The sequence below is a fragment of the Symphalangus syndactylus genome, chromosome 5 (genome assembly GCF_028878055.3).
Source record: "Symphalangus syndactylus isolate Jambi chromosome 5, NHGRI_mSymSyn1-v2.1_pri, whole genome shotgun sequence".
Classification (NCBI taxonomy): domain Eukaryota; kingdom Metazoa; phylum Chordata; class Mammalia; order Primates; family Hylobatidae; genus Symphalangus; species Symphalangus syndactylus.
In genome coordinates, this window is record NC_072427.2 from 143,938,444 (window position 1) to 143,965,705 (window position 27,262).

A 27,262-nucleotide genomic window follows, 5' to 3' on the forward strand; every position below is an offset into this window, starting at 1 on the left:
ATATACAAAACTTTTTGAAGGCTTTTTTTTTCCTCGAGTTTTTCAAAGCAGTTCTTTAAGATGGTGAAATGCCAAGTAACTTAGTTTTAACTACTCTTTTTCATTTGTGTTACTTGTCTTTTTTGGCAGCTTTCTCAGTTCTCTCTCTGTTTCCACCATGAATTTTGGAAGACTTTAGTGTGAAATATACAGGCCTGTTTAAAATTGAACGTAAACTGTGCCATCACCCTGTAAATAATATAGTCTCTTTAGTAAATTTAATAAAACTGTCCATTTAAAAAGTGGAAGAAAGCACTTTAGGAGAAGGTATTGTGACAGTTCTCTTTGGGAAATGAGAAGGAATAGTAAGCTTTTTACTTAGGGAAGAGAGGATTAAGGAAAATGAGAAAACTGGTGATATGGGTTGGCAGTGCAGGTATCTTGTCTGAATTTATAATGCTTTAGACTAAGACCATTCCATGTGCAATCACAGGTGGTAATCCTGCTTACACATAAAAATGATCTTAATTGCTTTTAATTTAATATGCTAGTAGTCTGTTAGATAGTAGAAATCATCAGTTAACCTCAAGGACCTGAAAATTGAATCATCTTCCTTAAGATATATGATACTTTTAATTTCTCTTCAGTAGCTTATGTTTTCCCTTCCCTTTTCCCTTCATTTTTCTTTCCCTTCCTCCCTCTCTGCCCATCTCTGCCTCCTGGGTGGGCTATTGGGAAACTTGGATTTGTGAAAATATCAAAACATGTATTTTCTTGAATATTATTTTGACTCAAAACGTGATTTGTTCATTATTCCAGAGCATTTGCTTATTCTATAACTCTCTCTGATACTCTACAAAGTTCTTTGCCTTAAGTACTAACCTGTCTACTTTTCCTTTTAAAAAGTATGTATTGCTTGTGAAAATTTTGGATCTGGTTTGTCTCATGAACATATTCTGCCACTAACAGGACTTCTTTTTGGCTGCCTGAATATAGGGAAAAGCCAGCTAAGATGATCATTTGCTGGAGCTAGACTGGGGTTTGCAGGGAGAGTGCTACCTGCATGCCATTTTGGCCTCATGTTTATGTTTCATTCTCAGTTATCAAAACCATAAGAAGTGATGGACAAAACAGGCTCAGGTTCTTTGTTCTTCCACATCAAGAAGGAAAAAACCTATTGCTGATATAAATCTACTTCAGTGCCAACTGTAACCCCTGTGATTTTTCTCATTGCTTCCTTTCTCTGTCTGAAGACATGAATTATGTGAAAGGATGGAAGCTGTGAGTCCAGAGGTGGTAGTTGAAGAGTAGGATTTGACAGCAGTGCAAACAATGAAAAAGCAGTGCTCTCTCTCTGCCGAGTGTCTTGTACTGAACTTGAGGCCCGCTGCAAAGTTAGGGACTATTCCCAAGTGCTTGTTTGGGGCTTTTGGATACCTTAAAAATATATATGAATTCATTATGTAAATTATTTTTATAGGTGTATTTGACCTAATGGTATGTATTACTCAAAATTTGTATGTGTTAATGTGAACTAAGATCATTTTAATGGGAGAGGTGACGTTATGATAGAAGAAGAAAATTTAGAAATAAGTTTAAATTTTTCTCTTTGTGTTAAATAGGCAGGCAGTGGTTAAAGGTTCCCTTCCACATCCTTTTGCCTTGACGTTATTTGAGGACATATTGTACTGGACTGACTGGAGCACTCACTCCATTTTGGCTTGCAACAAGTATACTGGTGAGGGTCTGCGTGAAATCCATTCTAACATCTTCTCTCCCATGGATATACATGCCTTCAGCCAACAAAGGCAGCCAAATGGTAAGTGATCCTTGATTTTTAAATTGCAAGTTGGAACAGCTTTGTAGCACTCTAATGTCTGGCTTTAGTGAGGATCAGGAGGAGGGAGGGCATATCCAAAGATAGTTGGCGGGAATAAAAAAGAGTTAAAATCCTGCTTGGGAGGCTGAGGCAAGAAAATCACTTGAACTCGGGAGGTCGAGGTTGCAGTGAGCTGAGATTGCGCCATTGCACTCCAGCCTGGGAGACAGCAAGACTCCATCTCAAAAAAAAAAAAAAAAAAAAAAGAGTTAAAATCCCAGCACTTTGGGAGACCGAAGCAGGCAGATCACATGAGGTCAGGAGTTTGAGACCAGCCTGGCCAACATCGTGAAACCCTGTCTCTACTAAAAAATACAAAAATTAATGGGGTGTGGTGGTGTGCACCTGTAGTCCCAGCCACTTGGGAGGCTGAGTCAGGAGTGTCACTTGAACCCGGGAGGTGGAGATTGCAGTGAGCCAAGATTGTGCCACTGCACTCCAGCCTGGGCAACAGAGCGAGACTGCTCAAAAAAAAAAAAAAAGGGAAAATGTAAAAATATAATTCAGGTTAGGCAATAGCCTAGACCATTTGTAGCCTGTCATTACAGACCACCTCAGTCTTTTTGCGTCAGCAGTTTTAGAGGCGGAGAAGAGAGAGATAATTTAAAAATTGAGATAGCTTATATGCTAGGCTTATACACAAATGAATTTTTTTGTTCGTATTATTTCTTTCAATATGTAGTTGAATGTGTTGATGTGTGTTTAAAAAACAAACTCTTGGGCCAGACGCGGTGGCTTATGCCTGTAATCCCACACTTTGGGAGGCTGAAGCAGGTGGATCACTTGAGGTCAGGAGTTTGAGACCAGCCTGACCAACATGGTGAAACCCTGTCTCTACTAAAATGACAAAAATATTAGACTAAAGCTGAATGAATACAAAGAATGGGAATAGATTAAAGTGAAGGACACTGAAAGCCAAGAAAAGTAATTATGTTGAAAAGTCATATGCCTTGGGAAGATTAACATAGAAGGGATAAGCAGAAAAAAGGGGAAAATGAAAATCAGAGAAAACTAATTAGCAAACTTTGGAAGGAGAATCGCTTGAACCCAGGAGGCGGAGGTTGCAGTGAGCCAAGATCGCACCATTGCACTTCAGCCTGGGCAACAAGAATGAAATTATGTCTCAAAAAACAAAAAAAACAAACAAAAAAAACCACACACACACACACAAAAAACCCCCTCTTCTTTTTAAATGAAAACTCCGTTAATCTAGAATGTATTTGAATTTAAGTACCTCAGCTTGCTAAATAAAATACCTACTTAAACTTTTCTGTGTACTCCTCCCACCTTGTTTTCCTTAGTTTTGGTTCTATGTTTGGTCAGCCTTTACAATGACTTGGGCAATGACTGCTGAGAACTTGTGAGAGAGGACTGGAATTGGGTTTAAAAGGAATATGAGAATGTTAAGGGTTTGGCACTTTTGTGTAAATAAATGTCTGGCATCTGTCTGAGTGTATTTCAGATTTTGTTACATAGCCAAAAATGAAGAGATTTTGCAACATGTGTTGCTTTATATTAGCTCTCTCCATTTAGGGGGAGATAATCAAATGTTGAAAGTGTCATGTTGGAATCTGATGATCATGAGCCCATAAAAATGTTTTTAAGTATATGTGTTACTCTTCTGTACGAAAGAAAACGTTCAGTCACTTGTATGAATTTTTTTATTCTTCATAGCCCTCAAAAGAGAATTTTCCCTGTTTTTTGTTTGTTTTTTGAGATGGAGTCTTGCTCTGTCATGCGTTTATGTGATCATGACTCCCTGCAGCCTCAAACTTCCAGGCTCAAGGGATCTTCCCACCTCAGCTCCCTGAGTAGCTGGGACTACAGGCATATGCCACCACACCTGGCTAATTTTAGTATTTTTTATAGAGGTAGGGTCTCACCATGTTGGTGACCCAGGCTGGTCTCAAACTCCTGGGCTCAAGTGATCCACGCGCCTTGGCCTCCCAAAGTGCTGGGATTATAGTCACGAGCCACCGTGTCTGGCCTCCTGTTTTTCTTTTTAAATGGCATTGTTGGTCCTTTATGTTTTACTAATTTGAGAATTTGCAGTTATCTTTCATGTTGGTTACTTTTATCTTTCATGTTCCATTGGTCTCCATCTTATGTTGATTTTTTTCTATGAGTATTGTTTGGACATATCCCTTTCCATAATTTCCAAAGTTTGCTAATTAGTTTTCTCTGATTTTCATTTTCCCCTTTTTTCTGCTTATCCCTTCTATGTTAATCTTCCCAAGGCATATGACTTTTCTACATAATTACTTTTCTTGGCTTTCAGTGTCCTTCACTTTAATCTATTCCCATTCTTTGTATTCATTCAGCTTTAGTTCCTATTAGTCAGTAGAAACCTTAACCTCCAGTTATACTGTTCACCCTATTACCTTACCCAGTTTATAGCCCCCAAAGTTTTATTCAGATAGCTTTACCATACTTGAAATGTCCTCTTCATCTATCCTTCCTATCCTTGAAGGCTGCTGTGCTATATACTCCACAAAGCTCTTCTTCAATTCTTTAAACCTCAGTGGTTTTTTTCCCATTTGACTCTATACTTATTGTCTATAATATGCAAAATAGCACTTAGTTTTATTGTTTTTTTTTTTTAAGTTTTACTTTTTGTTAATTTTGTTTAACTGACTAAATTGTAACCTCTTTTAGGGCAGGGATCTCCTGCTTTACCTGTTGTGTATTCCTCTTTGGATACAAAATACTAAGTAAATTCACACTGTTTAATTCCCGTCTTTGCAGATTGTTTGATAGTCAAGCACCTGCATGACATTTGGTAATAATTTTGGCTTATCACAGTTGTTCATGTTATGGTTGTTAACCTTTGTGTACTTAGTAATCATTGGTATTAATCAATGTGATTTATATTTGACAGCCACAAATCCATGTGGAATTGACAATGGGGGTTGTTCCCATTTGTGTTTGATGTCTCCAGTCAAGCCTTTTTATCAGTGTGCTTGCCCCACTGGGGTCAAACTCCTGGAGAATGGAAAAACCTGCAAAGATGGTAAGAAGATATTATCCAAAATGAAAAATTTTATAACTATTGGAATTCTTCGTGATTTGTTTTCTCTATAATCAGCTCTCTAGGTTACACTGCTTTGGGAGACCAGTCACTTAATTTCACAGTCTTCACACATGGTTATAGAATAGGAGTGTTTTGTTCTATGGCATCACTTGAATGCTATTTTATAAATTATTTTAGCTTTTTAAATAACATATTTTTGAAAAAAGTTACATGTTGTATCTTTTCTGTCAAATCTCATGGTCATTGATATCACAGTTGATAACTATGGAAATGAGTATTCTCATAAAGGATATATTTTTAACAGGTAGCGTTTGTGAATAAAGAACCTCTGTGAGAGAAAGTATGTTTATTAAACTTTTAGCTACAAAGAATACCATGAGATATATTTTATAACAAATTATTTAAGGATATTTTAAATTGCTTTTTAACAACAGAGAGATGCTTTCAGAGCTAGGAAAAAAAATCCATATTTAAAACAACTTCTTTTTATACTTAAGAAACACACTTTGCCTCTTCTCCTTACTCTTAATTCCCTATAGAAAGAGGGCATGTTGGAGAAAGTATACTGATTTAGGGCATTTTAAGGGACTTCCAGTTTGGAAGAACACCAGTTCTTCTGTTTTTCTTCTTAATGAGAGTGTTATTCTTCATTCTCACCCCTATGGATCACCATCTGGTTCTCTAGCAACCAGCAAGACCTGGTAAGAAAATTGTTGTATTTAGCTGTGGCTTCTTTATCTAACTCTGAAAAGCAGAAGCCTGTGTTTTGGAGTGTGTTAGAATCCCTGGCAAGGGGGCCAGGGAGTCAGAGAGATGGAATTGAGTCTGTGTACGGGATGTTTGTTATGACTTGGCATTGATAAATTATCCTCATAGTAAAAGGTGAAGCTGGCTGACTCTTGTCAAATGGTTTCCATGGCAGACAACAATTTGGTTTCAATTTAAAACAAAAGGTTTTTGTAATGTTGCTTTTTTCTTTAAAAATGTAGCCTGACTTTAAAACAGAGGATTTGTTTTAGCAATAATGGTCTATCTACTCCCTCACAGCAGTGCAAGTGTACATATTTAACCAGTTTTGAATTTCATATGTGCATTTGGCATGTAGTAGCCTTAAGTTAACTGTTCTGTTTTGATCACCTTGCTCAAATTAACAGCTCTGTGACTTCTTTGTGAAGTTCTAGGCTGGCTCCTTTTGGTTGTTAGCCGGGGCAGTGAATTGTACAAAGTTATTCCTACTTGGTTCCTGCAGTGGCATTTGGGCTGTATTTTCTTCAAGTTGGAATTCATTTATAATTAGCTCTAGAGTGAAAGAGCTGATATTGAGAGGCTTCACTCCTCTTCTCAGTTTTTTGACTTGTAATTACAGATTGATTCTTGAAGTTTATATGCCAGTATTTTGTTTTAGACTCATTTATTTAGCTGGGAATCTTTTCTTGTTCTTTCAGTTGTCAATTTGCTTACTGTCTTTATTAGTTTCTTATAGTTAGATGATTGTTTGCTGGTGGTTTACTTGAACATTTAAAATGAAAAAAGATTGAGCTCAGTATCTTCATTCTTGGTTATGTGGTTAAATATTTGGGACTTGGGCTTTAAACAGTTCATAAATAAACCTAATTTAAAATTCAGTGAAATAAAAATCTGAAAATCTTTATTTTTTAATAATATTGGTAAGTATTAGTTAATATTTCTTGAGTACTTAAATGTTCAGTACCTTCCTGAGTTTTAGATTTATCTCCTTTAATCCTTACAGCAACCTTACAGGGTATAGATGGGGAAACCAGGCTTAGCGAGATTAGATATTTTCCCAAAGTTGGTGTAGTTTCTTGAATCAAATTATATTGGATCCACAACTCTTAACCACTGTGTTATGTTTATCTGGTTCCTTCCCTCCATTGCAGCTGTTTGCTTCTCCATAGCTTGCTTTGTCCTCAATTCTGTGAGATATTGCCCTGTATTTCTCTTTGTTAAGACAGTTTTACTGAGATGTAACTTATATATCATATAAAATCCATCCATTTTTTAAATGTACAACTCAGTGACTTTTTAGTAAATTTACAGAGTTATGCAGTTATCACCACAATCCAATTTTAGAACATTCCTATCAACCACAAAGATTCTTGTCCTAAATTTCTTTATCTTAAAAAAACGCTTCTTGAACTAAGGATCTATATCCTACATCTCCTTCTCCTTTAATACTCAGCTACTTAGCTTCTTAGTCATTACATAGTCATTATTCATTGTAGTTTTAAATAGCTGGATTAATTCCAGTGAAACCATAGAGTGTATCACAACTTAATTTGGAGAGTTAGCCATTAAACAGCTTGACCTCAGAGTAGACTCTTCCTATTTCACTGTATTACTTTCCATTTCCACTCTAAAGAGAGCTCATATCCTTTTGTGTTAATTTATGTATATTTTATATTTATTTTTCAGTTCTTGATTATTTATCTAGAGCAGGTAAATTTTACCTCTGGGTTTCAAACTATTCTTCATTTCACTTTCTTGCTCTAGGTGCCACAGAATTATTGCTTTTAGCTCGAAGGACAGACTTGAGACGCATTTCTTTGGATACACCAGATTTTACAGACATTGTTCTGCAGTTAGAAGACATCCGTCATGCCATTGCCATAGATTACGATCCTGTGGAAGGCTACATCTACTGGACTGATGATGAAGTGAGGGCCATACGTCGTTCATTTATAGATGGATCTGGCAGTCAGTTTGTGGTCACTGCTCAAATTGCCCATCCTGATGGTATTGCTGTGGACTGGGTTGCACGAAATCTTTATTGGACAGACACTGGCACTGATCGAATAGAAGTGACAAGGCTCAATGGGACCATGAGGAAGATCTTGATATCAGAGGACTTAGAGGAACCCCGGGCTATTGTGTTAGATCCCATGGTTGGGTAAGAAGCTCTACTGATAGTAAATTCTGTGTGGTGTTTCTCTTTTTCACAGGTTCCTAAAAACATTGACTAAGATAACATGACATATGTATTGGTTTCCAGTAAACAGCTCTTTAATGGCTATTTTTAGGATATGGTGATTAGAATACAATCTCAAGTTTAAAAATTGCTAGTTTTTTGCCTTGGATGTCTTAGATATTTTTTCTTTCTAAATTAAGTCCGTGTTTGCTGACTTTGGGTGTTGTCTGCAGATTTTGCTCGGATTGCATCATTACCATGAAAAATGTGGAAAGAAATTGTTTTCAGAACTCTTTCCCTTCCCCTAGAAGCTTTAATTCCATTTTCAGTACTTTATAGTAAGAATATAGCTTACTTTTATTTCCCTAAATACATGAATGACTTGATTTCCAAAACTTTGTCAGCCCATGCAGCTTTACTTATAGTTTGTTGTTGTTTGTTTTGTTTTGCCATGCCACCCTGATCATAGTCCAGGGAAGTACAACTTTTTACATACTCAACAATTTTATTGTTACTTTGAGTTTATTCTGAGGACAAGCATAGTGACAAATTACACCTCAGTATATACCAATGCCTTAGAGCCATCTAAACGTCTAGGAGCCATAAGAATCACTTAGCACTGCAGGAAGAAATAGTTATATTTTGAGAATTCAGTTTGCCATCTGACTAATACTGCTGGGATAAGCCTTTTGTGTCAGAGATGACAAGCCATCAAGGAAAAGAGAAAGTTCATGGAAAAGAGCACACAAAATATTAAAAAAAAGAAGTAAAACTGTAATCACATTATTGGGAGGCATTTTCAGGACTGGCTCTAGAACACGCTGTTTGATCTGAAAATTTCCCACAATCTTATATACTGCTGGGATAAATGTCTTAAACACACTCTTCATATATTTTTTTTTTTCCCTTCCTTGGCATTAACTGATGATACCAGTGTAGTAGGAGGGGTGGATCCCACCTTTAGAATATCTGCAAGTTACATTTTATTATCTATTTTTAGCTCATTTTTTGTATACTTCTATAGGTACATGTATTGGACTGACTGGGGAGAAATTCCGAAAATTGAGCGAGCAGCTCTGGATGGTTCTGACCGTGTAATATTGGTTAACACTTCTCTTGGTTGGCCAAATGGTTTAGCCTTGGATTATGATGAAGGCAAAATATACTGGGGAGATGCCAAAACAGACAAGATTGAGGTTTGTTTTTTGCTTTTTCATTTTCAAGTCACTTTTATAATGGGTTTTGAGTCGACAATATAATAATTTGAGTACAGATATTCTTTCTTCTTAACAGTTGTCTGGGGTGCCAAAGGTAACTTTTACAGAAATTTTACTCAACCTTCATGATTCTAGGGATAATATATTCTCTTCCACATAATCCTAGGATGGAGAGATGTATTGGTATGAGAAATGGCTGCTGATCAGTTTGTAGTCTTAAAAGCTTGTTTAAGTGATTTTCCTCATTTTGGGTAAAGCCACTGCCTGAATTTCCTAGGGGCAATTTCTGCAAACCAAAATTATGTAAGATCTATTCTGGAAGAACTGGCTATCCTAAGTTAGGAAAACAAAGCCCATATCTATCTATCTATTTATCTGTCTATCTATCTATCTATCTATCTATCTATCTATCTATCTATCTATCTATATCTTTTATTGCTGTTACTGGTGTTGGGGCAGATGGTAGAATATATTAAATATTATGGTTACATGCAAACAATTTTAAAATTGATTTATGGGCTGTGTGGGAACAAGACTAATTAACCAAAGCTTGGGAAAAAATATTTACCGAGTGGTAGAATTAAGTCTGTGGCAATCAAATAGATTATGGTGAAAATAATCAGTGATTAATATTTTATCACAATGTTTTGTTAGTGGCATATATCCCTGATATTGGTGTTAAGTCTAAAATTAACAGCTTTGAAGTAGACTTTGCTACAGGTCTTATGGATCACATAGATAGAACAGAGTTAGCTCTCAATTTTCCTTTGGGGGAAACTTCTCATACAAGGATGGCTTTAAATGGCTCTTCAGAGAGACACTGTACACATCTAATGGACAGAAAATTCAGACTCTAGAACAGTTGTTTTAGAAAGGTATTCTGTAGAGTGCCCATGATTATGAGGGAATAATGACTTAAAGGGCCTTGCTTCCAAAATGGAAACTTGGAATGGAAGAAACCCCGTGAGTATTCCACCAGGCTCAAATACTGAAAACGGCATCTGTTGTTCTTGCAGCTGGTTTTCATTAATAGAAAATTTTACATAAGACTCCATAAATTTTCTCCCTGTTGGTATTTCACTGCCTCCCACTCTTTTCAAATCCAAGTTGATGTTTGAATCTTTTAACAGTTGGAGTGCATTGCTAATGAGACAAAGGTTATGGGTTCATGTTTCAGACAGGCTTTTAGCTTCATTTTGGTCTGCTTGAATATCGATTGCCTACCTAATCCCATCTAGTTCACACCTGTGGATTATGAACTATACATGAGTTTATAGGTATGAGTATGCTTAGGAAAACGGTTTAAAGCCCCTAAGTTTTAGAAGAATATCTGTAGCAAGAAAATTTGCATAAGGGAATGCACTCAATTTATTATCACCTAGGGTTTTTTAAATTCCATGTTTTGTTTTGCCCATCTTAGCCTGCTATAACTGACTGATTAGCCTGAAAATAAAATCATTTGTTTGTTACTGGGAATATTTCAAGTCTTATTTTCCCCACTTTAGGTATAATACTTTAGATACAGAAATTTGTTCAGAATAACAAATAGTTCAGAAGGGATTCAGATAAAGACATTACAATTTATAGAGGTTCCAAGTGACCGTCTTTAAGAATAAAAATTAATACACTTTATGTAAGCAATATATAACATTGATTAAATAGGATTTATTTTCCTAGTTTGCAGTGAGCGCAGTAGATTTTAAAATTAGAATTCCCTTTCTGGCCTCTTTGTTATGTTTTCTTGAGCTATGCATATATATATACACATACAGACACATACAGTGGTGTCATTGGCTCCCTCACCCCTTCTTTCCTTCTTCCCTGTATGGTACCAGCATCCTTAAACCTGTTTTCAATTTTTTTCATTATTCGTTCGTTCATTCATTTGTTCCTTCATTCATTCATTCTTTTAATCTGCAAAGGCTCTGTCGCCCATAAATCTTATTTTTAGATCCATCTTTCTCCTTCTAGGTTTGCTGGAACACAACTGCTGTTTGTTTTTTGTCCCCTTTTTATAGATTGATGTTTGTGGTAAATTTACTTCTGTATACATGAAGACCTCCCTTTATAATTTCCCCTGGAGATTCTGATGAGTTTTCACTATTAGGACATGAGAGCCTTTGTCATTTTATTTACATAGGCACGTCTAGGAAATAGAGCATATAGTTATTTATTCTCTTCTTATGTTGATGTAAAATCTGATATTTGGCAAACTAAACAAAGAGTGCAGCTCTTCGTCTAAATTAGTCTTGCATAACTGGGGAGAAAATCTGGGGTTTTCCATCCTGAGACTAGTAGTGATTCTAGGAGCAACTGCTACTACCAGCTTTTCATCTCCCTTGATTTGATAATACTGTGAACTTGAAAACTTTTAGAAAGATACGTAATTTTAAAAATCCTTCTTTTTCCAAGAAGTGTATTTGCTAGCCTTTTGTTAGTGGCAGCTGATTCCAGATACTGATCTAACCCTACTCTGGGTGACATTCTCCCTTCTAGTCCCATTTTCCTTAGAAAGCTCCCTAGCTTTTGTCATGCCCAAGAATGAAAGCTGCTTTTCGCTGGGACTATAAGAGAGTATCAAATTATGGTTGTGATAACCCTGTTCTCTTCTGAAAGACTTAAGAGTCTGTTTGGTTGGCCGGGCGCAGTGGCTCATGCCTGTAATCCCAGTACTTTGGGAGGCTGGGGTGGGTGGATCATGAGGTCAGGAGTTCAAGACCAGCCTGGCCAACATGGTGAAAACCTGTCTCTAGTAAAAATACAAAAATTAGCTGGGCTTGGTGGCGGGCATCTGTAATCCCAGCTACTTGGGAGGCTGAGGCAGGAGAATCGCTTGAACCCAGCAGGCAGAAGTTTCAGTGAGCCGAGATCATGCCATTGCATTCCAGCCTGGGGTACAAGAACAAGACTCTGTCTAAAAAAAAAAAAAAGGATTTGGGATCACACTGTTCTATAGGTGTTTATAGTACATTTGGAAAGAAAAGATAATTATTTGGTAAATTATTATATAGCAAGGTAAGACATAGTAAACCTATGTGTCTTGAGTGGATCACATGGGAAAGTCTCATTGTGTTCATTCATTTATGCCACCTGCTCGCTTAGTGGAAATTCTTTAGATCAGCTTCTCACTTCCTCTTTTGTAAGTGGTGATGTGACCAGATGCTGGCTACATTAGGGAAACCAGCATCTGGTCACATCAGATGACCAGGAGAAGGAATGGGGAGAAGGAATGGGGAATTCTGGGTATTAGATGTGTTTTTATATTGTACAGAGTTGTAGAAAGAATGAATAGATTTAACCTCAGGTTTATAATAAGCTTCCGGAAGGAGGGATTGAGCGTAGGGCATTGCTAATGATGTCACATTTTTTAAAAGATGGTTGTGGTATTTGGCTCCTGCTTTAATAGAATAACATATATGTGAGGGTATGTCTGTTTTCCCTACTTGTCAGGTGATAGTGGCCACCTGTCTGTAGGTGTTATTTAAAAGGTGCTTGCTAGTACTTGTTTATATCTCTTCTTCATTATGCTGAAATGACTTCATTGCCTTTTGTGGACAAACCTAGTTTACTTGTCTGCACAGTACTTCAGCCACCACCCCCCCTCCTGATTTTTACTATATTGTTGTGGGGCCTTCCCATAATAAGTACTAAAGCATTAGCAGAAAGAATAATTTTCATGTTTTTGATAGAGGAAAGATCAAAAGCCTTTATTTCTATTTTATATGACCCTGCAGTAGGCAGAACAACCTTGTTTCTTAACAGCATTCCTTTTTTGTTAGGATCAGGTTTTACTGCTGAAAACGTTTGTTGCACTGAGGGCCTGTAGTACTTCTTACTAATAGCAAAGATATATCATTGATAATTTATAGGTTTAAAGCATTTTTGCCATGGTGTAAAATTAAGAATGTACTATTAGCTTATATTTTCTTGAGGTTGCTTTTCTTGTTATATACCCATTTAACTGATTGACAAAATCAGTATGTTTCTAATCATTGGTTTTATTGAAAACAATAGTATTGTCATAGCTAGATTTTTCTCAGTTTCTTTTTTTTTTTTTTTTTTTTTTTTTTTTGAGACGGAGTCTCGCTCTGTCGTCCAGGCTGGAGTGCAGTGGCGCAGTCTTGGCTCACTGCAAGCTCCGCCTCCTGGGTTCACGCCATTCTCCCGCCTCAGCCTCTCCGAGTAGCTGGGACTACAGGCGCCCGCCACCACGCCCGGCTAATTTTTTTGTATTTTTAGTAGAGACGGGGTTTCACCGTGGTCTCGATCTCCTGACCTCGTGATCCGCCCGCCTCGGCCTCCCAAAGTGCTGGGATTACAAGCGTGAGCCACCGCGCCCGGCCTTCTCAGTTTCTTTTTTCTTTTTCTTTTCATTTATCTATTTATTTTATTTTATTTTATTTTTTATTTGAGACGGAGTCTTGCTCTGTTGCCCAGGCTGGAGTGCAGTGGCACGATCTCGGCTCACTGCATGCAAGCTCCGCCTCCCGGGTTCACGCCATTCTCCTGCCTCAGCCTCCCGAGTAGCTGGGACTACAGGCGTCTGCTACCACGCTCGGCTAATTTTTTGTATTTTTAGTAGAGATGGAGTTTCACCATGTTAGCCAGGCTGATCTCAATCTCCTGACCTGGTGAGCCGCCTGCCTCAGCTTCCCAAAGTGCTGGGATTACAGGCATGAGCCACTGTGCCCGGCCTTTTTTTTTTTTTTTTGAGACAGGGTCTCACTCTGTCCCTCAGGCTGGAGTGCAGTGACATGATCTCGGCTCACTGCAACCTCTGCCTCCCAGGCTCAAGTGATACCCCTGCCTCAGCCTCCCAAGTAGCTGGGATTACAGGCGCGTGCCACCACACCTGGCTAAGTTTTGTATTTTTAGTAGAGACGAGGTTTCTCCATGTTGGCCAGGCTGGCCTTGAACTCCTGATCTCAAATGATCCACCCACCTCGGCCTCCCAAAGTGTTGGGATTATAGGCGTGAGCCACCGTGCCCGACCTATTTTTTCGTTATGTACTTTTTATTTTGGTTTCTCCGCCCCACTTTCATTTCTGAGTTTCTACTGACAATGCAGCAACACCTGATAGTATAGATAAAAAGAGATTTTCATGTCTACTGTAAGAACATGTGTATTTGTTTAAATCTTAGAGTAAGCTTCCCTACTTTAAGAGGATACAATGTCCATAGCTAGTTTTGTACAAATCTGATTTTACCTGGCACGACTTTGTTGGGAAACAGAAACAAAGATTATTAGAACCTTTAGTACCAAGAACTTTTGAATAAAGAAGGTATTATTTTGTAGGATGTGTACTGAAAACTTGGCATTTGGTGAATGTTCTGTTTCATATTCTAAGTCTGAAATTGCAGGGCTACATTTTCCTATGATAACTTCCTTTATTTCATCAATACCCTAATAAGGAAATTTGTTTCCCAGGTATTCAAACTTCGTTTTTAAAGGAGTTTCTTTGTCTGGCATCTTAGCCTTTGTACTGTTAAAAACATATAGGAACCTGTTGATAATTTTTTTTACTGTTGCTTTGTAAGATTAATTCCTCATTAAAAATTATAATAAAAAATCTATTGTTGAGATAAGGCTGTTCTGATAATATGACAAGTATCAACAAGTACTTCCTTTTAAATCTTTGCCAATTTATAACATTGTGTTTCTTAAAATTGATTATACCTTCAGTTTGAGGCTGGGCACGGTGGCTCACGCCTGTAATCCAGCACTTTGAGAGGCTGTGTGCTGATCACTTGAGGCCAGGAGTTCGAGACCAGCCTGGCCAACATGGTGAAACCCCATCTCTACTAAAAATACAAAAATTAGCCGAATGTGGTGGCATGCGCCTGTAATCCCAGCTATTTAGGAGGCTGAGGCAGGAAAATTGCTTGAACCCGGGTGGCGGAGGTTGCAGTGAGCTGAGATCAGGCCACTGCACTCCAGCATGGATAACAGAGCAAGACTCTGCTTAAAAAAAAAAAAAGATTGATTATACTTTCAGTTTGAGAAATATTCAAAATAATTAATTTAAATACCTGAATATTTGTCCATATGTGCTACTTTACCGCACAATATGTACTGTATGTTAGTGTGAATATATATTTCTCCCCAAATCTTCATAACATATGATCAGAGAAGAATGATAGTGATAAACTCCATCATTAGATTCCTCAACTCAGCAGAGCACCTGGATTTTGGACTTACGTTCATTGAGTTGTAAACCTGGTGCTGGCCTTTTGTGTTATTTTGTGTCGGGTACATCACATAACAATAAATTTGTGAACTCCTGTTTGAACATTGCCAGTTGATTATTGGGCACAGTGGCTCACACTTGTAATCCCATCACTTTGGAAGGGTTGAGGTGGGAGGATCCCTGGATCCCTTGAGGCTAGGAGTTTGAAACCAGCCTGGGTAATATAGTGAGATCCCCGGCTCTACAGAAAATAAAAATTAGCTGGGCGTGGTAGTGCACTCCTGGAGTCCCAGCTACTTGGGAGGCTGAAGTGGGAAGATCATTTGAGCCCAGGAGTTTGAGACAAGCCTGGGCAACTTGGCAAAACCCCGTCTCTACAAAAAATGCAAAAATTAGCCAGGCGTGGTGGTGTGCAACCGTAGTCCTAGCTACCCTGGAGGCTGAGGTGGGAGGATCACTTGAGTCTGGGAGGCAGAGGTTGCAGTGAGCTGAGATCATGCCACTGAACTCTAGCTTGGGCAACAGAGCAAGACCCTGTCCCCTCAAAAACAAAAGAATTTATTTTAGCTGTGCTTAAAAAGAATGAGAGCAAAGAGGGCAGTTTTCCCTTCTTGATATGTTAATCTTTTCCCTATTAGGTTTTCGGGGCCTCAGGACAGTGAGGCTTTCAGAAGTGTCTTATGAAGCAGTTGAGTATAATTGACCAGGATGTTGACATTCATCATCATGATGCCTTCATCTGGAACTCTGTTCTCAATTTTTTCGTTTCCTGGAGTAATTCAGGTTTTAGAAAGCTTTGGTCACAGTAGCAATTTTTAGCTCTAACATGAAAAGAGCATAGTAATTGCAAATGTTTAATATTCAATGCATGATTCCTTGCAAAAAATATTATAAAACTACCCAGAGTAACTATGATACTTCAATTCTTTTCATATTTAAAATCACTTATATGTACTCAGACTTAATGTATCTTGAAATAGGTTAAAAGGTTTTGAATATAGCACTGTAATTGCCCTTACCTGTCTCTCTAACAGGTGTGTGGTGTCCCTTTACTTCACCTACTGGGTCCAAAGCGTTTCTTTATACTTGTCACCTCAGTGAGATTTGGCATGATTGAAATGTTATTTCCATGGATAAATATTCCATGTTTTAAAATCCCATTTATGTGAAATTATATTTTATGTTCTATGAAGTTGTATCAGAAAAAATATACTCCCCAACCCTCAGTCATATCTGTCTCCCTTATGTATAAGCTTTTAATTCACTGCTTGTTTTGGATATTGTCTGGAACGTTAGAAGAGGAGTGGTTCATTTTGGGCATAATTTGAGTTTCTCTTCTAGAACTTTATAGCATTCCAACTCTAGCACATTTTATGGTGGTTGCTTGGTTGTCCTCCTGCATCTTTTCCTTGAACTTGTCTTGTCAAGTGAAGTTGCATAGCAGCAATTTTGGTAGCAGACTGGCTACATTCCAAGATTGCATGGGCAGTCCTGTCTTGACATTTAATGAGCTGATGAAATGACTCAAAAACTGGATGTGATGTCTGTAGAAGATTTGCCATTACTTCTTTGTGTAGATAATGTTATGGTTAACCCACATCTATTTCCTCTTGTAGCCTATATTCTCAGTGTGGTTTAGAATATTTCAGAATGTTAAACCAATGTGCCACAGTGTGGTCAAAGCAGCTGAAACCACTGGAGACTCTGGTTCAGATTTGGAGTTAGATTTTAGAAGTGACAAGCCTAATTTCAGTTTAACTAATTAAACCACTCTGAGGTAATACAGTGAAGTACACCCTTAAGAGTTGCCAGATTTAATTAACATTGGCACAGTTTTTAAAGCATAAGTGTAATCTTTTGGAATTGCCTAAAGTGGTTCATTTGTTCTGGGTTCAGAATATACAAACACGCTTTTGCCAGGATTTGTGTTATTTTAAACATAAGGGGCTTAAACTGTATTTATAGACCTAGTAACCTGTCCAAAACTTTTACAGGAATATGAGAAATGGAATAGTGATTTCTTTAAGACAGAGCAACATGTTCTTATTTCACTATGGTAACTTGTGCCCGGTAGAAAAAGATTGTGTGGCTGGTACAAGAGAAATACTTGGTGGAGAAGCCAGTTTGCTAATAGCGTCACCTCTACAAAAGTAATGGAAGGAAACATTTCAGAAATTGGACTTTGTGTGAAGGAAAATACATTATCTGTGTGTTTAGATGCAAAGTATCACAGTCAGATATTGTTTAAGCTGGTGATCCCTTAATCTCTTTGGAGGATCCTTATAATTCCTTTCTATATCATATTAACAAAAATGATAATAGCGTTTATTTATTTATTTATTTATTTTGAGACTGAGTCTCGCTCTGTCGCCCAGGCTGGAGTGCAGTGGCGCAATCTCGGCGCACTGCAAACTCCACCTCCCGGGTTCACGCCATTCTCCTGCCTCAGCCTCCCGAGTAGCTGGGACTACAGGCACCTGCCACCACGCCTGACTAGTTTTTTGTGTGTGTTTTTAGTAGAGACGGGGTTTCACCGTGTTAGCCAGGCTGGTCTCGATCTCCTGACCTTGTGATCTGCCCTCCTTGGCCTCCCAAAGTGCTGGGATTACAGGCGTGAGCCACCGCGCCCGGCCAATAATAGCATTTATTAATAACAGCAGTTATCATCATCATTATTATTTGTGTGTCCTTGGACTTGCTTCTTAGCTTTTTCTCTTTTTTAAAAAATTATGGAAAATGTCAGAGTATAGAAAGCAGAGTAGAGACGACCATGAACTACCTAGTTTTAACCATTGTTAGTACATGGCTGATCTAGACTGCAGTGTGTCTTAAGCGGGAGGGCTAAGGAGATGGCAGAAATGGGTTTTCTAATAATATATCTGTGGTCTTAATACTTCCTTTTTGACATAGCCTAAAATAAATGAAAGAATCAGGTCTTTGTCGCTCCTTCTAACTAACCTCTTAGCTAGTGTTTTATATGTAAACTTGCAAATGTGACAAGAAGAAAAAAAGTAGTTTTTTTCCATCAAACACTTGTGTGTGTGTGTGTGTGTGTGTGTGTGTGTGTGTGTGTGTGAAGTAATTTTAACTTCATATTAGAATTAAATAGTATATAGCTGGGAAGAAAGAAAGACCAAATAAAAGACATTTGTTTGAAGCTTTAGTGAGCCTGATCGATCTGAGGTAAGCCTGAAGGTGACAGGTATAGAGGGGACAGTGATGTAAACTAAAAAAGGAGCCAATTTTATTATAGGCTGTATATAGTCACCACTCTGAAGACTCTAATCCAGCACAGTGCAATATGTAGCCACTAATAACATGTGGCTCTGCAGGACTTAAAATATGCCTAGGTTGAATTAGGATGTACTTCAATTGTAAAACACATACTAAGAAGATCTAGTATTAAAAAAACCATAAATGTCATTAACAAAATTTTAATATTGATTACAGGTTGAGAGAAAAGAATTTTGGATGTGTTAGATTAAATAAAGTATATTATTAAAATTCTGTCTACTGTTTTACACTGTTTTTGAGATGGAGTCTCACTCTTTCACCCAGACTGAAGTGCAGTGGTGCAGCGTCAGCTCACTGCAACCTCTCCCTCTCAGGTTCAAGCAATTCTCCTGCCTCAGCCTACCGACTAGCTGGGATTACAGGTGTGCATCTCCACACCTGGCTCATTTTTGTATTTTCAGTAGAGAGGGGGCTTCACCATGTTGGCCAGGCTGGTCTTGAACTCCTGGCCTCAAGTGATCCACCCGCCTTGGCCTCCCAAAGTGCTAGGATTACAGGTGTGAGCGAAAACATTCTCCTGGCATGTTTTGTACTTTTTAATATGACTACTAGAAAAATTTTTTTTTTTACTTTTTTTTATATGCTTTTATTTTTCCGTGATTACAAACACAACTGAATATCAAATGCACAAAGTAAGAATTATACGGGGAAAAAAAATCAGATACGTTCATATGTATATCACCTTTTCAAGGCTATTTCCATCCAGAATAACCTTGGTTTGCCAGGGCCAATAGAAAGAAGTCACAAAATCTCCTTTAGTCAAATTTGTGTGTTTGCTTTCTTCTATAATTCCAATACCTCCACCATCAACGACTTGAGATAGCTGTCAAGGTGTTATATAATCAGTGCCAGTGTCTTCATTCATTTTACAGCGAAGGCTGTCACTTCACACTTGGAAGGTTGCACAGCAGCCAGGCAGAGGCGCTCCTCACTTCCCAGACGATGGGCGGCCGGGCAGAGGCGCTCCTCACTTCCCAGATGGGGCGGCCGGGCAGAGGCACTCCTCACTTCCCAGACGGGGTGGCGGCCGGACAGAGGCGCTCCTCACTTGCCAGATGGGGCCGCCGGGCAGAGGCGCTCCTCACTTCCCAGACGGGGCGGCTGGGCAGAGATGCTCCTCACTTCCTAGACGGGGTGGCGGCCGGGCAGAGGCGCTGCTCACATCCCAGACGGGGCGGCCGGGCAGAGGCGCTCCTCACATCCCAGACGATGGGCAGCCAGGCAGAGACGCTCCTCACTGCCTAGACGGCGTGGCCGCCGGGCAGAGGCTGTAATCTTAGCACTTTGGGAGGCCAAGGCAGGCGGCTGGGAGGTGGAGGTTGTAGCGAGCCCAGATCACGCCACTGCACTCCAGCCTGGGCAACTTTGAGCATTGAGTGAGCGAGACTCCGTCTGTAATCCCAGCACTTTGGGAGGCCGAGGCGGGCAGATCACTGGAGGTCAGGAGTCGGAGACCAGCCTGGCCAACAGGGCGAAACCCCGTCTCCACCAAAAATACAAAAACCAGCCAGGCGTGGTGGTGCGCGCCTGCAATCCCAGGTATTCGGCAGGCCAAGGCTAGAGAATCACGGGAACCCGAGGCAGGGAGGTTGCAGTGAGCCGAGATTATGCCGCTGCATTCCAGCCTGGGCAACAGAAGGAGACCATCAGAAAGAAAGAGAAAGAGAAGGAGGGAGGGAGAGAAAGAAGAAAGGAAGGAAGGAAGGAAGAATTTATGACTACTAGAAAATTTTAAATGGACACATACGGCCTACATTTGTGGCTTGTGTTTTGTTTCTCCTGGACAGTGCTGTTTTAGATCCAAACCTGTTGTAAAAACTACACAGATGAGAACAAGGAGATCGGGAATTAAAGGAAACTGTGCTTACAAAATGTGGTTTTAAAAAAATCTTTAATAAATCTTAATTACATTGCTTAATTTGAAATAGAAATGAATTGATAGATCTCGCTTTTGTATTTACTTCATTACCAAAAAAAGGCCTTTTAGTTTTTGCTTTTCGAGTGAGAGAACAAGGACTGGTTGGAAGGGACTAGTGCTCAAGTGAGTAAAGCAACCAAATCATTAGTTGTGCCTTCTCAGGAACTATTTTGAGTTCCTCGCCACTGTGCCATTCTTAATACCTTCATTGTTAGTACCTTTGTTGAGCTTATTAATACTTTGATCGTGGTCTTCATTTGTTGTCCTTTCAGCAAATGTTGCTGAAGACCTTTTTCTTTTCATTGTTTCCTTTGCTCTCTTCTTCCTGAGACCGTTGCTTGTATCTAGAGCAGTATTAACAGTGATCCAAACCCCAGTTTTCTCAAGGGACTGAAGTGAAGATGAGCAAAGTATTTCTGATCTATAATCCTTTATCTGCAATTCTGAAATCCAAAGGACTCTGAAAACCAAATGCTGCTTTCGTTAATTCATTTGGTGGAAAACTTGACCTGAACCAGTGTGAGACTATTTGTAGTCTTTATCCCACACGGCGGGCATACTTTTATTTTTTGTTATTATTATTATTATTATTATTATTATTATTATTATTATTATTATTATTATTATTTTGAGGCAGAGTTTGCTCTTGTTGCCCAGGCTGGAGTGCAATGGTGCGATCTTGGCTCACTGCAACTTCTGCCTCCCGGGTTTAAGCAACTCTCCTGCCTCACCCTGCCAAGTAGCTGAGATTACAGGCGTTAGCCACCACTCCCGGCTAATTTTTGTATTTTTAGTAGAGACAGGGTTTCACCATGTTTGTCAGGCTAGTCTCGAACTCCTGACCTCAAGTGGTCCGCCTCCCTTGGCCTCCCAAAGTGCTGGGATTACAGGCGTGAACCACTGCGCCTGGCCATGTTTTATTGCAGAAATATTAACATGTTTGGTTATAAAGTGCTGCCCTGAACCCATGTAGAGGTGATATGCTATGTGCATTGTGTTAACCTTTCTTTAAAAAAAAAAGACAAAAACAGTCTGAATTCAGGAATACAACTGACCCTGACTTCAGATAAGGGATTTTGGACCTCTCTTGCCATCTCACAGACATTGAAAATATTTTGCTAACCATAATTCAATATTAGTTTATTTTTTCATAATTCTACATTTAAAATAAGCTATTTATCTTTAACACAATCTAAACAGAGTGACAGAGATAAATGAAGTGTTTCTGAAACACGGGTTTATTGTGTCACTCTGCTTAAAGTGCTTTCAGAAGCTTCTTGCTTTCTGTAATTCTCCTCATCCTGGAATTTAATACCTGCCATAGGTATCTGCTTGATGCTGTATCCTTTGAGTCCCCCATGTGTTCTTTCTATCTCAGTCAAGGCATTTCTTTCAAAGTCAAACGTGTTGTGTGCATCCTTGGCTTTGCTATGTCTTAACTCATATTATTTGTTTTTTTCTGGAAAATCTTTTTCTCTTTCTCTTTGCCAAAATTCTAATTCTTCAGGATGAATTTCAACTCCTATTATTTCCTGAAGTTTTTCCTGATTACTTACAGAGAGGGGATATGTGTGTAATTTTAATGTAAATATCGTTTACCTCCCCAGTTAGATTGTAATACCTTAGCTGGAAGAGGCCCTGTTCTAAGCTTGTCAGCATTCATCATGTCTGTCATGGTGGTTTGCATTTACTAGATGTCTTTACTATTGTTGTTTGATTTGCGGGGAAGTGAGTTAGGGGTCTGGTAGAGCAGCAAAAGTGTACTCTTATGAAATTGTCAGATATTTGTTCTTTTTTGTTTACTGTTTTAGTTACTTTATGTCTAACTATCAAAAGTAAACAATAAAAATGGGAGTAGGAAATGGGAGCCTGTACCTATGTAGTTTCCCACTGGTTTCAGGATGCATAAAGGTCTCTTGGTTTTTGTCTTCAGTTGAACAGTGAGTGGTTGTTTTGGTCTTTTATTTTCATATATTCTTTTATATTTATGTATTTTTATTTTGAAGCACTACATTAAATAATTAAATACAGTCGTTTAGCTGTTTACATTTAGGAACTAAAGCATTTTAATAAAATGGTTTTAAAGGGCAGGAACCAGTATTTACCAGATAGTGCATCTAATACTGTGCTATATATTTAGCATTATTTTATTTGATCCTTAATTAATTCAGTGATGGCAGTGGCGCTGTCCTTTTTTTTTTTTTTTTTTGAGACAGAGTCTCACTCTGTTGCCAGGTTGGAGTGCAGTGGTGCGATCTCGGCTCACTGCAAGCTCCGCCTCCCGGGTTCACGCCATTCTCCTGCCTCAGCCTCCCGAGTAGCTGTGACTACAGGTGTGCACCACCACGCCCAGCTAATGTTTTTGTATTTTTAGTAGAGACGGGGTTTCACCATGTTGGCCAGGATGGTCTCCATCTCTTGACCTTCTGATCCGCCCGTCTTGGCCTCCCAAAACGCTGGGATTACAGGCGTGAGCCACTGCGCCTGGCCTGCTATCCCTATTTTATTTGTGAGACTTGCTTAAGGGTACCCACTGAGTGATAAAGCTTATATTTGAAATACAAATCTGTTTCTGCCACAATACTGTTTGCTGATCATGAGAAATTTTTTAGAGAACAGAAGAATGAAGGGAAACTGGTAAATAGAAGATGCAGAATTATGTTTACTAAAAAGAGGCCGGGCGCGGTGGCTCACGCCTGTAATCCCAGCACTTTGGGAGGCTGAGGCGGGCAGATCACAAGGTCAGGAGATCGAGACCATCCTGGCTAACACGGTGAAACCCCGTCTCTACTAAAAATACAAAAAATTAGCCGGGCGAGGTGGCGGGTGCCTGTAGTCCCAGCTACGCGGGAGGCTGAGGCAGGAGAATGGCGTGAACCCCGGGGGGCGGAGCCTGCAGTGAGCCGAGATCGCGCCACTGCACTCCAGCCTGGGTGAAAGAGCGAGACTCCGTCTCAAAAAAAAAAAAAAACAAAAAACAAACAAGAATTATGTTTACTAAAAAGGTCTTGGAATTGTGGCGTTTATTATTTTTCTCACAATGATTTTTAATTTTATTCTTACCTATTTCTTTTTAAAGATTTTTTTCCCAGGCTGGAGTTACTTAGACTGGAGTGCAGTGGCTTGATTATAGCTCACTGCAGCCTCAAACTTCTGGGCTGTAGTGATCTGCCTGCTTCAGCCTCCCAAGTAGCTAGGACTACAGGCTTACCCCACCATGCCTGACTAATTTTTTGGTATTTTTGTAGAGACAGGGCCTTGCCATTTTGTCCAGGCTGGTCTTGAACTCCAGGGCTTAAGTGATCCTCCTGCCTTGGCCTTCCAAAGTGCTGGGATTATAGGCATGAGCCACCATACCCTGCCCCATTTTCCTAATTCATACTTAATCATCCATCTTTTGTTTAAGCTATTTATGTATCAAAATAAACAAAAATGTTGTAAAGTGATATAGCTGAAAGAGAAAAGATTTTATTGATCTTATAATAGTTTTGAAATAGAAATATAAGTGTTATTCTTTAAAAGTTCAATATTGGGCATCTAGTTTATGCTTTTACACCAGCAAATTTTAATAGGAAGGCCAACATTTGAATGTAAAGATCAGCAAAATTAGCGCAATTTATTAAATGTAAGATAATGCAAAATAAGATAGAATTAAATCTAAGAATAAAGCCGAATCAGGCATATTTTAACATACCACTAACTTGTAAGAAAGTAATATTTTAGTGTTGTATAATACAGAATATTTATCACTCTGTGTTGGGTGCTCCCTGATAGAATGATTGAACTCTCCCTAATGCAGAACATAGGTTCACTGTTAAGTATATGACATTTTAGATGAGGTGGCAGTACATGTTCCTGGAAATGCAATTGGAAATGCTGCAGTAGAAACTGAGAAGACCTTGTTCTGTTCTGAAAGATGGAGCAAGCCTTCCAGAGTCCCAGTGTTCAAGTCCCTACCTGAGACCATTTCTGCCACTTAAAGGGGCCTGTGTGCTGGGCAAATTAGCCTTTAGAAATGTCATTTCATACTAAAAACATGTACATGTGAACAGTATCTGCTACCCCCCAAAAAAGGTATCAGATATAATCTTATATGCAAATATTAGTTATATTATGTCAATAAAGGTATTCCAAGTAAGTCAACACTGAATAGTGCGTGGTGAATGCACTGTGAATACAATATGAATGCCAGAGTGAATTTAATAATGTTACTATTAGGTAGTTGGAAAGAGAAAGTACATCCTAGTTTCTTGAAACTTAGATGCAGAGAGGGTGTCGTATAATCCAGATACTTTTGTGATTATAATCTCAGAGGAATGAGAGATTTATTGAGATCCCTTTTATCTGTTTTTTGTTGTTACTGACAACAACAACAAAATAAAAAGCATGCTAAGTGGAAAGAGTCCTGAAAAAGACATCAACTGTGTTTACAAGCTCTGTGACCTTACGTGAATCTCAGTTTCCATAGGCAACGCTCTCAGGATAAAATAAAAGATGTTATAAAACAAAATATATGATAAAATAATGTATGTGAAGGTACATTATAATTTGAAAACAAATGTGCAAACTTAAGGTGATGATACTGTATTTTTAATTTTGCCACAATCATTTAATAGAAGAGTTGCATAATCTAAAGTTGCCAGAATTTTTAGAAGGAAGAATAATATGAGATTGGGGGGAAAAGTGGTCAAATAGAGGCTTATATGGAATATTTGAAATCATTCTTATAAAATCATCATATAATTTTGAGAAAGCACTGTAATAGGAATACCAAGGTGACTCTTGGATTTTTATACAACAGGTAGTTGGATTTGTTATTTTTACCTGAAGAATAAATACATAGTTCATCCCCTTCTCTTTTGAATTTAAACCTGAAGGTCATGAATACTGATGGCACTGGGAGACGAGTACTAGTGGAAGACAAAATTCCTCACATATTTGGATTTACTTTGTTGGGTGACTATGTTTACTGGACTGACTGGCAGAGGCGTAGCATTGAAAGAGTTCATAAACGAAGTGCGGAGAGGGAAGTGATCATAGATCAGCTGCCTGACCTCATGGGCCTAAAGGCCACAAATGTTCATCGAGTGATTGGTAAGTAACTCCAAAGCTTTCTTAGAAATGGAAACCAGGAATGAAAAAAGATTGGAGATAGTCAGCAGTGTAAATTATTGATGTTTTGAGGCAATTTAGAAACCTTCTTCCCCCGCCCCCCACCTTTTTTTTAATACTGAGAAGGGACCTTTTAAACGTTGACTTACTACTCTAGCTACCCAGATTGAATTGAAGGGCTGAATACACATGCACAGGCACACCTTCATCAAAAGAATTCAGTCTGATAGTATGAATAATATACCTTATTTTAAAGCTTACTGTGGTATTAAAGGAAAATACTTCACCATGCTTTTACTCCCTATTAATCTGCATATTACTTGTTTGTAATATTAGAATTGAAACTTGAGATTGGGAGCAAGACGTAATCACAGGCATTTGTGAACCAAATGCTTAAGTAATTTAAAAGTGAAAATATGTTGGATGTGTCAATGTGTGTGTCCTTCTGTGCCCTTTTTATAATTAATCTTTTAGGTTCCAACCCCTGCGCTGAGGAAAACGGGGGATGTAGCCATCTCTGCCTCTATAGACCTCAGGGCCTTCGCTGTGCTTGCCCTATTGGCTTTGAACTCATCAGTGACATGAAGACCTGCATTGTCCCAGAGGCTTTCCTTTTGTTTTCACGGAGAGCAGATATCAGACGAATTTCTTTGGAAACAAACAATAATAATGTGGCTATTCCACTCACTGGTGTCAAAGAAGCTTCTGCTTTGGATTTTGATGTGACAGACAACCGAATTTATTGGACTGATATATCACTCAAGGTTAGCAAAAGAATTGGAATATTAAAGCTAGGGACTAAAAGGGAGAACTTCTAGAATTTCTGAATCTTCATGCTGTGACCCACCTCCCTCATTGCTTGACAGGCAGAGTTCAACAAAAACCCTCAAGTTTTTTTGTTTGTTTGTTTGTTTTTGAAACGTTGTCTTGCTGTGTCACCCAGGCCAGAGTGCAGTGGTGTGATCTCGGCTCACTGCAACCCCTGCCTCTCAGGTTCAAGCGATTCTCCTGCTTCAGCCTCCTGAACAGCTAGGACTTCAGGTGTGTGCCACGACGCCCAGCTAATTTTTGTATTTTTAGTAGATACGGGGTTTCACCATGTTGGCCAGGCTGCTCGAACTCTCGACCTCGTGATCCGCCTGCTTTGTCCTCCCAAAGTGCTGGGATTACAGGTGTGAGCCACTGCGCCCGGCCAAAACCCTTAAGTTTTTAAGTGAAGGGAAAGGCCCATTCAGTATTTTATTAGATGCTTTTTAATACAGATACTTTGCCAGAGTGTTTTAAATCTGCAAGCCATAGTCTTCCTCTACTTTCTTCCATTTGAAAATGATGAATGACATTTTCTGCAATTAGCTGAGTAAGGAAATGTGTGCTTCACATAAAATGGCTATGGATTTACTTTAAACAAAAATTCTTGATTTACTTTAAACAAAATTTTAGGGCCTGACTGAGGCGGAAAAGGCCAACAGTGAGTTATTCTTTATTTTCTTCTTCCTAGAATAGTTACTGAAAAGAATACCAGGATAGCCAGAGAGGAAGCTCCGGACCTATAAATCTGAAGAATAATCTTTTCTTCTTCCAGATTGTTTTGGGCTTGTTTCAGATAACTCATGTAAACTTTTTTGTAATATGCGAAAACATGGGGTGTTGGAGTCAGAGTTGGATTCTAATGGTGTTCAGTTAAATTTATTAAGTGAATAAATGAAATAAATAAATTT

General features: G+C 38.8%; 1 protein-coding gene and 1 pseudogene across 8 annotated transcripts in view; both read left to right on the forward strand.

Annotated features, from left to right (window-relative positions):
- LRP6 (LDL receptor related protein 6) overlaps nucleotides 1-27,262 on the forward strand; it is a 162,809-nt gene that overhangs the window by 87,091 nt on the left and 48,456 nt on the right. For 7 of the 8 annotated variants that reach the window (XM_055280615.2, XM_055280616.2, XM_055280617.2 and 4 more), the window contains 6 exons: nucleotides 1,602-1,798; nucleotides 4,737-4,868; nucleotides 7,401-7,797; nucleotides 8,840-9,011; nucleotides 25,310-25,526; nucleotides 26,019-26,308. In XM_055280615.2, coding sequence (XP_055136590.1) covers nucleotides 1,602-1,798; nucleotides 4,737-4,868; nucleotides 7,401-7,797; nucleotides 8,840-9,011; nucleotides 25,310-25,526; nucleotides 26,019-26,308 — 1,405 coding nt within the window. The remainder of the gene's footprint in view (nucleotides 1-1,601; nucleotides 1,799-4,736; nucleotides 4,869-7,400; nucleotides 7,798-8,839; nucleotides 9,012-25,309; nucleotides 25,527-26,018; nucleotides 26,309-27,262) is intronic. The other variant, XM_055280623.2, reaches the window with a different exon arrangement.
- Nucleotides 1-27,262, forward strand: part of LOC129483347 (mortality factor 4-like protein 1) — a 225,020-nt pseudogene that overhangs the window by 13,656 nt on the left and 184,102 nt on the right.